Source organism: Antedon mediterranea, chromosome 3 (genome assembly GCF_964355755.1).
Source record: "Antedon mediterranea chromosome 3, ecAntMedi1.1, whole genome shotgun sequence".
In the NCBI taxonomy this organism is placed as follows: Eukaryota; Metazoa; Echinodermata; class Crinoidea; order Comatulida; family Antedonidae; genus Antedon; species Antedon mediterranea.
Genome location: NC_092672.1, coordinates 2,630,035 through 2,643,853, shown reverse-complemented (window position 1 = coordinate 2,643,853; position 13,819 = coordinate 2,630,035). Strand labels below are relative to the sequence as shown.

The 13,819-nt window shown below is 31.3% G+C and overlaps 1 protein-coding gene across 1 annotated transcript in view; it reads right to left on the bottom strand.

Annotated features, from left to right (window-relative positions):
* Window positions 1–13,819, bottom strand: part of LOC140043534 (complement C3-like) — a 57,257-nt gene that overhangs the window by 14,037 nt on the left and 29,401 nt on the right. The window contains exons 5-19 of the mRNA XM_072088060.1: window positions 12,954–12,996; window positions 11,195–11,279; window positions 10,393–10,498; window positions 9,744–9,794; window positions 8,816–9,034; window positions 7,757–7,957; window positions 6,987–7,121; window positions 6,359–6,436; window positions 4,523–4,714; window positions 3,822–3,977; window positions 3,195–3,324; window positions 2,796–2,849; window positions 2,369–2,639; window positions 1,023–1,251; window positions 197–418 (exon numbers count right to left, since the gene is read on the bottom strand). Coding sequence (XP_071944161.1) covers window positions 197–418; window positions 1,023–1,251; window positions 2,369–2,639; window positions 2,796–2,849; window positions 3,195–3,324; window positions 3,822–3,977; window positions 4,523–4,714; window positions 6,359–6,436; window positions 6,987–7,121; window positions 7,757–7,957; window positions 8,816–9,034; window positions 9,744–9,794; window positions 10,393–10,498; window positions 11,195–11,279; window positions 12,954–12,996 — 2,172 coding nt within the window. The remainder of the gene's footprint in view (window positions 1–196; window positions 419–1,022; window positions 1,252–2,368; window positions 2,640–2,795; window positions 2,850–3,194; window positions 3,325–3,821; window positions 3,978–4,522; window positions 4,715–6,358; window positions 6,437–6,986; window positions 7,122–7,756; window positions 7,958–8,815; window positions 9,035–9,743; window positions 9,795–10,392; window positions 10,499–11,194; window positions 11,280–12,953; window positions 12,997–13,819) is intronic.

Below are 13,819 nucleotides of genomic sequence, written 5' to 3'. Positions count from 1 at the left end.
TTAACATTTACACAAAATGAAAGGTGGATAAAAAATTAAACCAATAAATTAAAAAACTTCCTTGTTAAATATAGCAGCCAATCTTTTAAGTCTTGAAATATTCTCACCATCTATAACTCATGAATATTCATTTAATTTGTATAATATTTTTTTCCAAAGCTTCAAAAACCTGACTCCAGTTGAACCAAGAACTTACAATAACTTTGAGATTCCTGACGACAGAATCTCTCTCTTCTCTAGTGGAACTTGTCGCAATAGCTCCCACTGTAATGTCAAAGGATCCGCTTAACATAGGCACAATGATAAATGCAACAAGTGCTTGATCGTTTCCTTTCAGAGTGACCGACTGCGACTGTGTGTCTTCATCAGAAGAATCAGACAAACAAACTCCTGTAACACCAAACATAAACACATCGACCTAAACAAGCAAACAAAAAGGATTTAAATTTTACATTAGTGAATCTAGACAATTGTTGAAACCGGTAAGATATTGTCATTATGCAATGTATAAAACAATAATTTGCATATCATCATTAAAAATAATAATAAACAGATAAAGAAAAATAATTGCATATAATAATGTTCAAAAGTTTACAATTGCATAGCCTACTGTATCTTGCTTAGGGTTTGAAACCTGACAAAAGAATATTAGCTTTAGATGGTCGAAAGGATACAGACAACACTGTTTAAGATATTTGTGGCCGAACGGTTAAGATAATGGAACCGTAACCCATACCCATAATATCGGAAGCAAGGGTTCGAATCTCACTCACTCCAACTGTTCTGGTGGTAGAATGAATTTTCCGGATAATGATTATAAACTGTAGGTCCAGTGTACACAAAATTTACAGAAGAAGCGTGTAGTTGAAAAGTGTAACATCTAAGTTCACAGCGCATTGAGACAACATTTAATGCACCATAAATACATTAACATGATAGGAAGGAATGGAGGTCTATTTTGGAGTCCATCAGGAACTGATTGAAACAATATCCATATCATTATCATCTTCATCATTACTTACCTCAAAATCTTCTTCCACATAGTTGTAAAGAACCACCTGAATGTGAACACGTTCTCCACTGATGACCGAGTAAGGTAAATCTAGTTTCATAAAGAATGGCTTGAATACCTTGACCTCTAAGGGGTCAGCAACACAGAGGGCGACATCATTTGAGATACCGGTTCCATGGACGAACCATGTCGTAATACTGCCCGGTGTTGTTAGTGTTAATTGTTCAAAGCCATTCTCCCTGTTGATAAAAAAAAATAAAAACCCTGTTTAGTAATGATAAAATCTTAATTTAACTTAATTTTTAAAGCGAATAGAGTAATAAAAACCGACAATATGTATTAGTTTAAATGAATATAAAGTTAAAGAAACATGTCAAAGTTACAGTATTCTACTGCATTTATTGCAGTAATACCCCTTGTTTACTCTTTATTAACCTGTTTATACAATAGCAAGTTATTTTTGGATAATCATACTGCCTAATAAACCTCTACATTAAAACAAACTAAAATCATGCATTATGTGCAGAAAAATATAGTTACTGCAGTAGAATAATTTGAATTTATTTATTTATGAATTAATTGCTTTTCAAATTATTTTATTTTTATCTATTCAAAGTTTAGATTAAGCTTTCAAAGCAAAAAAATGTGATCAACAAATAGAATGAAGTTTTTTAGCATAGATTGTAAAGAGAAACTAAGAAATGATGCTAAGAAAAATGTTATGAGTCATTCAGACTGTTTGGGGTCATGCAATTCACCTGGGTTTTGTGTAATGTTTTAATGATCTTATCATTAAATATTAATTGGTGTACGGTTAGGGGTTGTTGTCATGTATGCAGCGTGTGTACACTGAATAAAGCTGTTAGGGTCAAGATATTCACTAGGGTTTCATAGCTAAATGTAAACGAATGGTTCAAATAAAATGTGATCACTTTTAAATAATGATTCACCAAAACCAATGTTTACCCCTATTTATAAAATACACACTGTACAGTATACCAAACTGGCTCAAATATAACCCCAATCATAGAGATGGGCTTATAGCTAACATGTAGTGGGCTTACAATTGAAACAAGTGTGTGTATATAATGCTATACAAAGTCAAACTGACCCACAGTGCTGGCCAAATTATTAAAGTTAAATGTATTTAAGCTTTTAGAAATATCGGAATTTGGGCAAGTTGTATTTTATAGAGCTCTGTCTTCTACACTATCAAACTTTATGTAACAAAAATGTGATGTGCCCATATATGGACATGATGATGTCATATCACCACCATATTTGAGCATATCACTACCATATTTGGGCACATCGCACTTTTTGTGTCAACTAGTGTAGATAGAGCTGTATACTCACCCGATTTCAATTTCCTCAAACAACCACCTTTCTGGGAATTCTGTTCTTGATTCAAAATCATTTTTGTCAACAGTAACAGTGGACTGTCTCGTTGATTTCACCAAGTTTGAGTTTACTTCCTCCACACAGCAGTTGTAAAATCGTTTGATTAATTTATCTTCTACACTGAGCAGCTTCTTTTCAGCAATTTTCGCTGCAGCATCATCGCAAGATTTTGAAGTTGCTTTCTGTCGTCCTTTGTTGCACATCTCTTGTAATTCTTCATTTAGTTCTGTAGTATTTATAAGCATTTTACAGATTTTTTAAATATGAAAAATACATAATTCCACTTTTTTCGGAGTGTTTAATTTTAAAAGTTTACAAATAAAGGATGTTGGTTATAATCTAAGATGACGTTGGTATAACCGTATTGAAAAATGTTACTTACCATCATCATAGATGCTTCTTCTACGTCTGCTGGCAGCAATAGGGCAGTCCAATCCTGTAAAAATATTGGAAGATCAAAATGATTAAAATATACCCAAGAGCCACTTACTCTACCTTATAAACAAAAATTCATCTAAAGCTCTATCTACACTATCAACTAGTTTGATAAAAAATGTGACCAAATATGGTAGTGATATGAATGTTGGAATGACGCTATATAAATCAAACGATTGATTGACTGATCATCATGTCCATATGTGATATACCCAATATAGTAGTGATGTGACATCATCATGTCTATATATGGACACATCACATTTTTTTATCACATAAAGTTTGATAGTGTAGACAGAGCTTGAAAATTTGGCACGTAATTTTGTAGGAAAAAAATAAGCTTTACCTTCTCTTCGCTGTACGTTTAAGTTTGCATTAGTAATAACAGTAATGCCAGCCCGTTCAAACACATCCTCGGTACTGCTTCCGCCTCCTGGACCACATCCAAGATCAAACCCTCGCATTTTCTTAAAGAGCTAAAATTTAATATGAACACGTTTTTAATGTCTTCATAAATGTTTGAATCAATTTTTGCCTAGTTAGTAGAAACAGAACACTATAAATGAACCAAAATGTAACATAGTTGTACTTTCTTTTTTAATAGATCACAATTTCTAAATTTCCAGGTTTTTAGTTTTTTAATTAATTAGTGTTCCATGACCTTCTCATCAAAATTAATGTCTCTCATTGTTGTGCTATGTCAACATAATGTCAATGACGGCGAAATGTCCCCAATAATGGGGATAGCTATGCAAACAAGTAACAAGTACTGTAAGTAAAGTAAATGCAAACCTTATTTACTTACAAATATTGTTGATCATGTTTACTATTAAGCCTACCCTGGGGTATATCCTCCCCCAAAATTAGATTGCACAGGTATACTACCACTAATAAGACAAACATTTAATTACAGGTGTGGTAGCCATTACATTCATTTGAATACACTAAACTTGTGATAGAAATGTCAACTTACTTTTTCTTTGCTCAATCGTTCGTAATTCTCCAAGTTGTAGACCGACTTATCGACCGCCATGAGACCAACGCGAGTAGATGGTTTACCATCAACAATTAACGTGATATCCTTATTTGGTTTGATAGAGTTTCCATTATCTATAACAGATATACTGACCTAATATCAAAAGAAGTTGTATAAAGTAAACAGTTCAAAATTTAGCAGACAACACTTAAAGCCTGGTTTCCTGTCGACGCTATCGTTAACATTAAAATGTTAACGATTTACAGAAAAAGGTACTCGCTATCGGTATCATTTCAACTTGATCGTTTGTTAACGATCAACGAAGATAGCGTCGAATAACGTCGACAGGAAAACAGGCTTTAAGGAAGGACAACGAGATGAAGTTCAAAAGACAATGCTGTAGGAAGGACTAAGAGAAGAAAGAGATTGACAAAGAAAAATGTAGTATTAATGAAATTAAAGATAATTCCTAAGGTGGAGCTAAGGTTGGTGGTTGGTCTTCCAAACCTAAGACTCTGGGTTCAATGCTGACACAATGCCAAGGTTTAACTCATCACTCATCTACTCCACTCCCTAACCCTAAACTTATAGTTTAAAGTGATATAAAGATAAGATATACTTTATCCATTATTTGTTATTGGCAAATTACTTAATGTAGAGGAAAAAAAGAAACAAACAAAAATAAGAAACAAACGTACTGTATTTTCACAAACGTTTTCAACTTCGAGTATGATAGAATCAGCAACAACATCTTGGTTTTCATCGATGTAAAACGCAACAATGCGCACAAAAGGTACGAGGTCATTAGTAACAAAGACTGGTAAGTTCACAGGCTCGTTTAACATGCTTTCAATCGTATTTTGTGCCATTACTTTATTTCTTGCTATGACCTGAAATGATAATTGTAGAAAAATATACCGTATTTATTCGAATATGGGCCTTTATTCAAGGGGCATGTATTCCAAAAATGTTCTATAAGGGCATTTTTGTTTTGTTTTACCATATTTAATGAGCAATTGCTGATCATTAGGAACCATCAGGGTTTCACAAGACAAAAACATGTACACAAGATGCTCTACATAAACAAAGTCTTATTACATGTCTTAAATACAGTATTAATAAATCTGGTTAAGAAATCATTGTATAACACTGTTTAACAGCATATTTCAATTTCAAATTGAGAAAATGGAGGAAAAAAATTATTATTTTAATCAAACAAATCAACTTTAAAATTATTGATTTTAAGATTATTGACATTTTATAAACTTCTTTTGTACAAAACTACAAATAATTTCAAATATATATTCTTAAATATAGTATAGTTTATTTATAGAAATCGAATTAAATGAAGTTTTCAAGGTTTTACATTGTCAGTTATGACAAGCTTGGTTTGATGTTTTGTTCTGTCTTTTTCAATGTCGTGCTCACAAAAACAAGAATAAATTAGGGAAAACATCCAGAAAAAAAAAAACTTTTGGAATAATAAACATTTTAAAAACAAACTTTCTTTATATCAGAGATTTAGATAAGATTGAAAGTCCTGTGGGAGACTTATTGCATTTAAAAGAAAGAAAACACTACAAATCTGTTCAGATAATATTACATATAAACGTACACATGTATAATCATATGCTATTATTAATATTAATATTATTCAGGACAAAAGGTGTGGGCACTGTTTTATGTAAATTTGTAAACGTGATCATCTGACGTTAATTATAGCCGTTTCCTGATAATAACGAGCTCACGCTTTACTATAATTACCCACCGTCCCTAGCCTCGATCACATGGCCTGTACATGCAATGTCTTTCTTTGGAGTACTCTATTTCTGCTGACCCGTATGAAGTAGAGAAAAGTCTGAGGTATCTCCCCTTCCCTAGAGTTTGAAGCGATTTAGATCATGGTAGATAATAGAGGTGACAGTGAAATGTATGTATGAGTGTACTTTAAACAAACATAGGGGAATTGTATTTGTTGACATAATAAATCAATTCTTAAATACTTCTCATTTTTTAAAGTGAAAATACTATGTTATGATGTAAAAATGGAATTATTGAAAAACAACAAGGCTAGATCTCAATTCTCTATGGAACGAATCCATGATTTTTATGGTGGCCCAATTGGTCTTTTATGGTTGCTCAAATGGTTTTCGTGGAGGGCCAATGGTCTTCCGTGGTGGTCCAATGATCTTCTGTGGTGGCCCAAAAGGTCTTCTATACAGAGAACAATTAGTATGTCATGGTGGCCCAATTGGCCTTCTATGATGGCCCTAAAGCGATTCCGTGGTGGCCCCCAATGCAATTCCATGATAACCCTATGACCTTTCATGATATTGTAACCTAATTTAGTCTTCCATGGTATTCTAATAGTCTTCTGTGGTGGCCAAAATAGTCTTCTGTGGTGGCCCAAATAGTCTTCTGTGGTGGCCCAAATAGTCTTCTATGGTGGCCCAATTAGTCTTCTATGGTGGCCCGAATGGTCTTACATATAGAGGCCAATTCGTCTGGCTTTGTGATACAGTAGGTCTACTTACCATGTAATGAATAATTCGTTGAACTGAACTGGAATCTGATAAAATCACTTGAGCTTGTAACTCAGTTCCCACAGCAACCTAATCAACAAAATAAAAAAATTAGTCATTTTCAATCTTTTTGAAAACACCCTTTATGCGTCTTAAATCTGATGTCCACTCAATAGTTATGTTAATAAACTGAGTCTCAGGTTGACTAAAACCACTTTAAATTTAAAGCTCAAATCATGTTGATCGACAAATGTTAAAGTCTAGTCCAGTGAGTCATTAAACTATTTGATATTTTCTACTACAATGTAGGAATGTTTTAGTAAGATAAAATAAAATTCAACAGCAAAAACAAATATTTTTTGTTTAGGGAAACGCAATTTTTTTTTAAATACTGTCGACTCAGACTACCCAAAAGCTGTAAACTCTCCCAATAGTAGACTTTTTCTTTTTGTCTAAACAGTCTTAAATTCTTTTTAACCATAAAAACACATTCAGAATACCAAAATTTCCATAAATTTGCCCAGATTGGAAGAGTTGACTATACTTAATTTAATCCTGAATGAAAATGAAGAATTTATTACGCAAACAGCAATAACTAAAAATTCCGCAATAATTCCCTTCAAGAAATCCTGGTACTTACTCTAAGTTTGTCGAAGTCTTCGTGCAATATTCGTATCAGCATGTAGTTTTCGTTCGGTGATTCGTAAGGTCGTGCTTCAAACAAGACAAATCCATTCTGATCTACTCTGGCTAATGTGTTATCATTTGTAGTTAACTGAAATTATATAAGATAAATAATGCTGATCCTGTTTTGTTCTCATTTTGTAAAATGTGTTGGACGTTGGATCGTGAAATCATGGGTTCGAATCTACCCAGGTGTACAAATGGGTACCTGGTACAGGTTAAAGCACAAGTGTGCACATTATATATATTATGTACACATACATACTGTATATGTGTGAAGCGTTTAAAAGCTGTGCATTAAACGCTATACTGTACGAATAAGTATCATTAAAAGAGTTTGAGAGGAAAAAGAAAATGATGGTGGAAGATAGTAATAAGCTATGGCAGATAAAGAGAAAAGTATAAGAACAAGAAGAGTAGCTTAAAAAAATCACAAGGGACTGGCCTTTTTTGATTTTTAATTTTTTAAATGACAAAATAACAACTAAAGATTCTGATAAAATCCTAACATTAAACAATCACCGGTATACAGGAACAATTTTATTGCATTAAATGGTTTTCTTTGTTCATGTTTTAAAGAGTTGGTGTCAGTTTATTTTAAAATGGTAGCATGAAAATCAAAATATAGTATTTTAGGGAAAAAAAAGTCAAGAGTCAAGTAAACAAGTATATTTTTTTATTTGGCCTAACGTAATTAAATTATAATTAATAATAAAATTTACTTACATTAACTACCACTTCCTCTGCGTTGAGTGGGACAGTGAAAAAGAAATTAATCTGACCGTTACGATTTGTGCGGTGATGTTCCACATGGTCATTCGCTGCGGCCAATTTGACCTTTGTGCCGTTGGAAAGGATGCATGTACATTTTGCACGCACACGAATTCCTTCATCTACAGGCTGACCGCTGGGTAGAAGGACGTCGGCCTGAAGGATGAAAAAAATAATTAGTGTAAATTAATTAATTGACAATTAACTTGACCATCAAATGGAATTAGATCTATCTACAGGCTATGGATGGAAGAACATTATGTGATAAAAGGAACTTGTAATACTGATAGTACAAAAAGTATTGTTACCATCAATGACAGTATTGACAGTTATGAAATTAAATTACTTTTTTTCAATTTTTTAGTTTATTTTCAATGTTGCTTATCTTTGCTAAATGTAAAATAAATATAAATATTACATAAAAAATTTCATCAAAATCAACAAACAAAAAAAATAATAAATCACAATATTGGTTTAATAATAGTTTCTTTCTCCAATTATATACAAATAAAAGTATTTTATTGGAAGACAATAATTTATATCTGATGTTATCACTATCAAACTAGTTTGACAAAAAAAGGTGTGATGTGCCCAAACATGGTAGTGATATGCCCAAATATGGTAGTGATATGACATCATCATGTCCATATATGGGCACATCACATTTCATGTCACTAAAGTTTGATAGTGTGGACACAGCTTTATATGGTCATTGTTTTACATTCAGTCAAGCCTTCTCTGGACACCGGAAAATTTATTTTACAGATTGGTGGCTGTTCATTTGATGTCCTAATAAACACAGACATACAGACAGATAGGCATACAGTATTAGACAGACCCAAGCAAACATATTTCCTTATATTAATATTCAGGAGTCATCATCACCAGCTAACGTTAGTTACTTCATTTTAACGTTTTGGTTTTTAATGTATCTACATACTTTATAATAGACATAATCTAATTTTTACTACACAAAATCCATCCATAATAAATAATAAAAAAACAATATTCTACCTTAACTTCAAATGGTAAACCTCTCTTAAAGAATCGCAGCGTATTGTCCACGGCAAAATGATATTTATGCTCAACAATTGGAATGGCTGTCGTCATTTTTTCCATGATTCCTGTTGCGGCTTCAATAACTCGCGCTTCGAGGTACACATACTTCCCAAGAAAGAGTTCAAACCAGTTTGTTTCAAAGATTTCATTTAAACTGATCATCTGAATGGCCTTCTAGAGAAAAAAACACATTTTAAATAAGTTTTTAAGCATTTTTTTAGTAATTCTACCCAATTCTAATTCCATACCTGACCCACTAAAAACAAATCTTTACAAGCACCAGAATTTGTTTGTGGTCAAAAAACATCATAAACAAATTTTATACGGTTAAAATACATTTAGAAAAATGAAACTTTTTGGCCATCCAATCATGTTCAGGTTTGGGAAAGTTGAGACATAAAAATTAGCTTTTTTTGCACTTTTCAAAATAAAATACACACATTTGCAAAAAAAATCAACAAACATATAATATAAATATTATAATCATAAATAATACATAAATACAAAAGAGCATGATGGTTAAAATATTGTTTAAAATATTGATTTCTCTCTCCATTTAATGACCATGATATGGGCCAAGGTCTAGCCGTTTGGTCCCTATTTTAAATCCTTCCAACTTTAATATCTACTTGGTATTTTATTGGAGAGAGAGAGACAATCATTAGTAATTTATGAAAATTACATAAAATGGTATTTAACATAGCGGTTGTATATATATATATATGTATATAATTTGTATAAATTTTACACTTCAATGCGTTTTTTCTGAAAATAACATATAATTTGTTAATGTTTGTTAATATGCAAAACAAAAACTGATTAAAGCGCTTTTTTTTAAAAACAATAATAATAATGATTATTATGCACTTTCATATCCTTTTACCTGAAGTCTATTTTGATGATTAAAAACTCCTTTCGATTGATTTTGCAGTAACTAATCAATAAGATGAAAATCAATAAATATATGTTTCATCTAAAATAAGTAACTGAATGAGGACGTCTGCACCTGTGCGGCAATTACTGCAGTAATTACATTTTATTACTCTTAAACCTGTTTATGCAACTATTTAGCAAGCTCTTTGGGTAATCATATATATTGTTCAATGGTATTACTGCCTAACGAAAATCATATTGCAGTAATAAATGTAATTACTGCAGTAATAAATGTAGTTACTGCAGTAACTGCAGTAGAATCATTTTGACACGATCCCAACATGATGTTGGTAAAAAGTAAGAAATATCGGTGGTATGCTAAGGTGTGCTCTTGTAAGGGTGTGGTTAACGGATCACCCCATTATATGTAGAGGGATGTTTAAGAAACTTTTATCATTTCATATCATAGCTTCTCATTGGAAGAGCACAGGCTATTGTTGGTTTATCCAGGTATACTTGGCAATCAATTAGATTAGTTTTATATTGTGTTTTATTCATAATTAACAATGATTTCATTATCATTCTATTGTTTGTTATTTTTTTTAATGTATATTGATCATGATATTAAATTACAAGATTCCCTGACCTATTATACATACCTCAGTAAAGTCAATTTCTGTGTGAATCTTCACTATTGTCTTGTCAATGTCCTGTATACCAACTCTTAGACTCAAGCGTCCATTGACACTTTTACCATAAGGGTACCTTTTAAAATAAATAAAAGTTAATTTTTTAAAGTGTTAGTTTACTTGTTTAATACTTTGAATTGAAATGGTTATTTACCAATAAAAGTGTGACTGAATCAAAATTGGTAGAAAAAATGGAACTGTTTTTTGGTTTTTTTTGGTTTTGTGACATAAGGTTTAATTTATTGTAGAATTTTTAGTATTAAAATATAGAGTATTATAAATATGGAGTGACTAACTTAAATTAAACATATCCTAAACATGCACTTTAAAAAAATTTTAACCAAAAAAAGACTACAAAATGAAATCATTAGTAATTTCAATTTGAATTTAAATTGACTATATTAACAATTTGGAGCCAAATTAATTACCGATCATAGACATTTGTCAAATGTTATATTAAACGATTCTTTGTATGATTATATTTTGGCAAGCTCATAACTATAAGTTGGGAAGTTAAGCCAAGTGTCACAAAACACTATATGGATAAATACTGTCTGTGCGTTCAACCTTACAAGTCGTAGAACCATAGATTGGTTTAATATGTTTACACTTTAATATTTAATTGCTTATTTTTTACTTAGATCCTGCTTTCTGCTGCGAAAAATAATTAACCCTAATTTCCATGGCCGCAGAAACAGGACCAATTTTCCGTAACTTGTTAAATGGCAGCCTGAAAATGTGTAAAAGAGTACTGTAAGAAGAGTATACTTACTTTGCGTTGATACCAACAGCAATCTTATCCGTGCTTGATAGAATATATTCATCAGCTGAAATCTTGACATTGAATTTTGGTAAAACTAGAAAAAAGGGACACACAGATATTAAAATACAACCCTGGAACTACTGTAGGTTAGGATTGAACCTAGGACCTTGTGATTGAGAGGATAGCTTGATGAATAAATGTTAATTATGCTGAATAGAAACAAACAATCCTTTTATTGAAATGTATTTTCCCCCTGAAAAAAATGTTCTTTTTTTTGTTGAATATGCAGTTTAATTACACATAATAGTTAATCCACTTTGACCAAAAATGTTATCGAAAACAAATATTATTTACCTTAAAAAACTGTAATTTAAAGCAAAAAATAGTCAAATTGACTGCCAGCCAATTGGTTTTGGTTGAATTTAACCATTTATTTTGTCATTTTATAAGTGAAAACATTTTTTTTTCCTTTGGAAGTGATTAACTTTATTAAAAACTACAAAATAACTTATTTAAAGTCTGATTTAATTATTCTTCATTTTTATTTATTTGGGGGACAATACATCTTCAAGAAAATAACCAATTAAATAAAATTTCACAAATAGTAAAATCAAAATATACAGTATACACTTTAATCAAATGAAGAGATGGGTAATCCAGTAAAAATTAAATCTAATATTTTATAAATTTAAGTTTAGTTTTAAGTCTCGTAATCTAACATTATCTATTTTCCTGTTTTTACTAAATCATTTATTTCTTCTTTCTCCCTTGCACCTTAAATTGTCGGAGGATATTGCGTGTAAGCCTGGCGCAAGAGAAACGTTAAACGAAATGATTTGTGTCACATTAATGACATTTATACAACTTCCTGTTGAATGTGTAGTATGCAATAAGTTGATACAAAATACATTTGTCATTTTAAAACTTTTATATGTTCACAGCCAAAGTAATAATTCAGATACAAGTTGGTTCTGAGTGTATGTTAAGCCCAAAACACACTACTAAATATTTCCTATGCATTCACTCATTTCAATTTTGTATTAAATTTTAAAGATTTACGTTGTCCCCCTGAAAAACAATTTTGTAATTTTTTTTGGTTGAATAAGCTACTTTAATGTCACATACCTAATTATGATTGAATTTAACTATTTATTTTGTCATTTTATAAGTGAAAACATTTTTTTGTTTTGTTTTTTCCACGGAAGTGATTAACTTTTTTTAAATTACAAAATGGCCTATTCAAAGTCTGATTTAATTAATCTTAATTTTTGTTGACAATACATCTTTAATGATGTTTAATCTACTTCGAAAAGTTTTATTCAAAAATCTGCAAAAAAACATATCTTAGCTAAAGCTCTGTCTACACTATCAAACTTTATGTGAGTGAATCATCATTTTGATGTGTTTAATTTAGCTGTACAGTTTTATATATGGTTCTCCTAAGGGAGGTGAATACATTTGAATTTGAATATGGCCATATCACTATCATATTTGGGAGCATCACACAAGTTTGAGAGTGTAAACAGAGCTTTACTCGTTAGTGAGATAAACTGTACAGTACGTCTATGTATTAATAGTTGATATATCTATAGTAGGTATCATTGAGAAATATTACTAGTTATAAATGTATTGTAACATATGAAATCTGCTCGTGTTGTTTACAGTGTGTAAATTATTATCCATAAATAATATTGCAGCTTACAGTTAGCCAATCCAAAGTTCAGCTGATTTTATCAAAAACATCTATATAATCCTATACTATACTTACCATGTTCTTTTACTGTGAAATGTGCCTTTGTTTTGAAACGGTACTGTAAAAGAAAAAATACTTTAATTACATACAGTAATATTCTCATTAGACATAGGATCTGTATTTGTTTTTATACTTTGATATATTATATAGATTTGATACAAATTTATACACAATACAGTATAGTCTTTTCTCCTTTTTTTGGGTGGGGGGAGGGGGAGGGGAGGGGTTATCACAGGGTTGGGCACAGTAACAAGTTTGAAAGGCAGGGTACAACTTGTACATTAAAGATGCTTGAAAAAAAAAATCCTGAAGTAGCAGGAGGCTATGCATTAAAAGTGTTTGCGGTACTGTACATATTTTGTTGAGAAAGTTGTATTAACAAATAGGAACCTCCCTGGGGCTACAGGACATACAGTTACTGTAATACAACGTCAGCACCAGAGAAAATGTTCAAATGTAGGACTTTTATAAAAAAATTATTCTCTCAATTTCAACAGCTGTTTGACATGCAAAGATTCCGATATTGAATGTCCTACATTTTGGTCATGTTTAAAGAAATGCACACCTGTTGATAAAGACATGGTCTAATTAATTCATATAAAAAGGTTGGACCAGAGGCGACAAACTGTCAACACATTTCTAAGTGATTGGTTTTTATTGCCAAATATTTTAATTAAAATATTTAAGATTTTAGTTTTTTTATTTGAATTGAAGGGGGAGGGGGGGGGGGCGGAGTGCATAAGGTAGGGTTGGTGTGGATAAGCATGAAAATTTAACAAGTCAATTACTACAAAATGTCTTAAGAAGACACTTATTTCATAAGAAGATTGTATACTTATAACAATTTAATGCTGTGTGGGAGGTTTGAAAGATTTAAAACA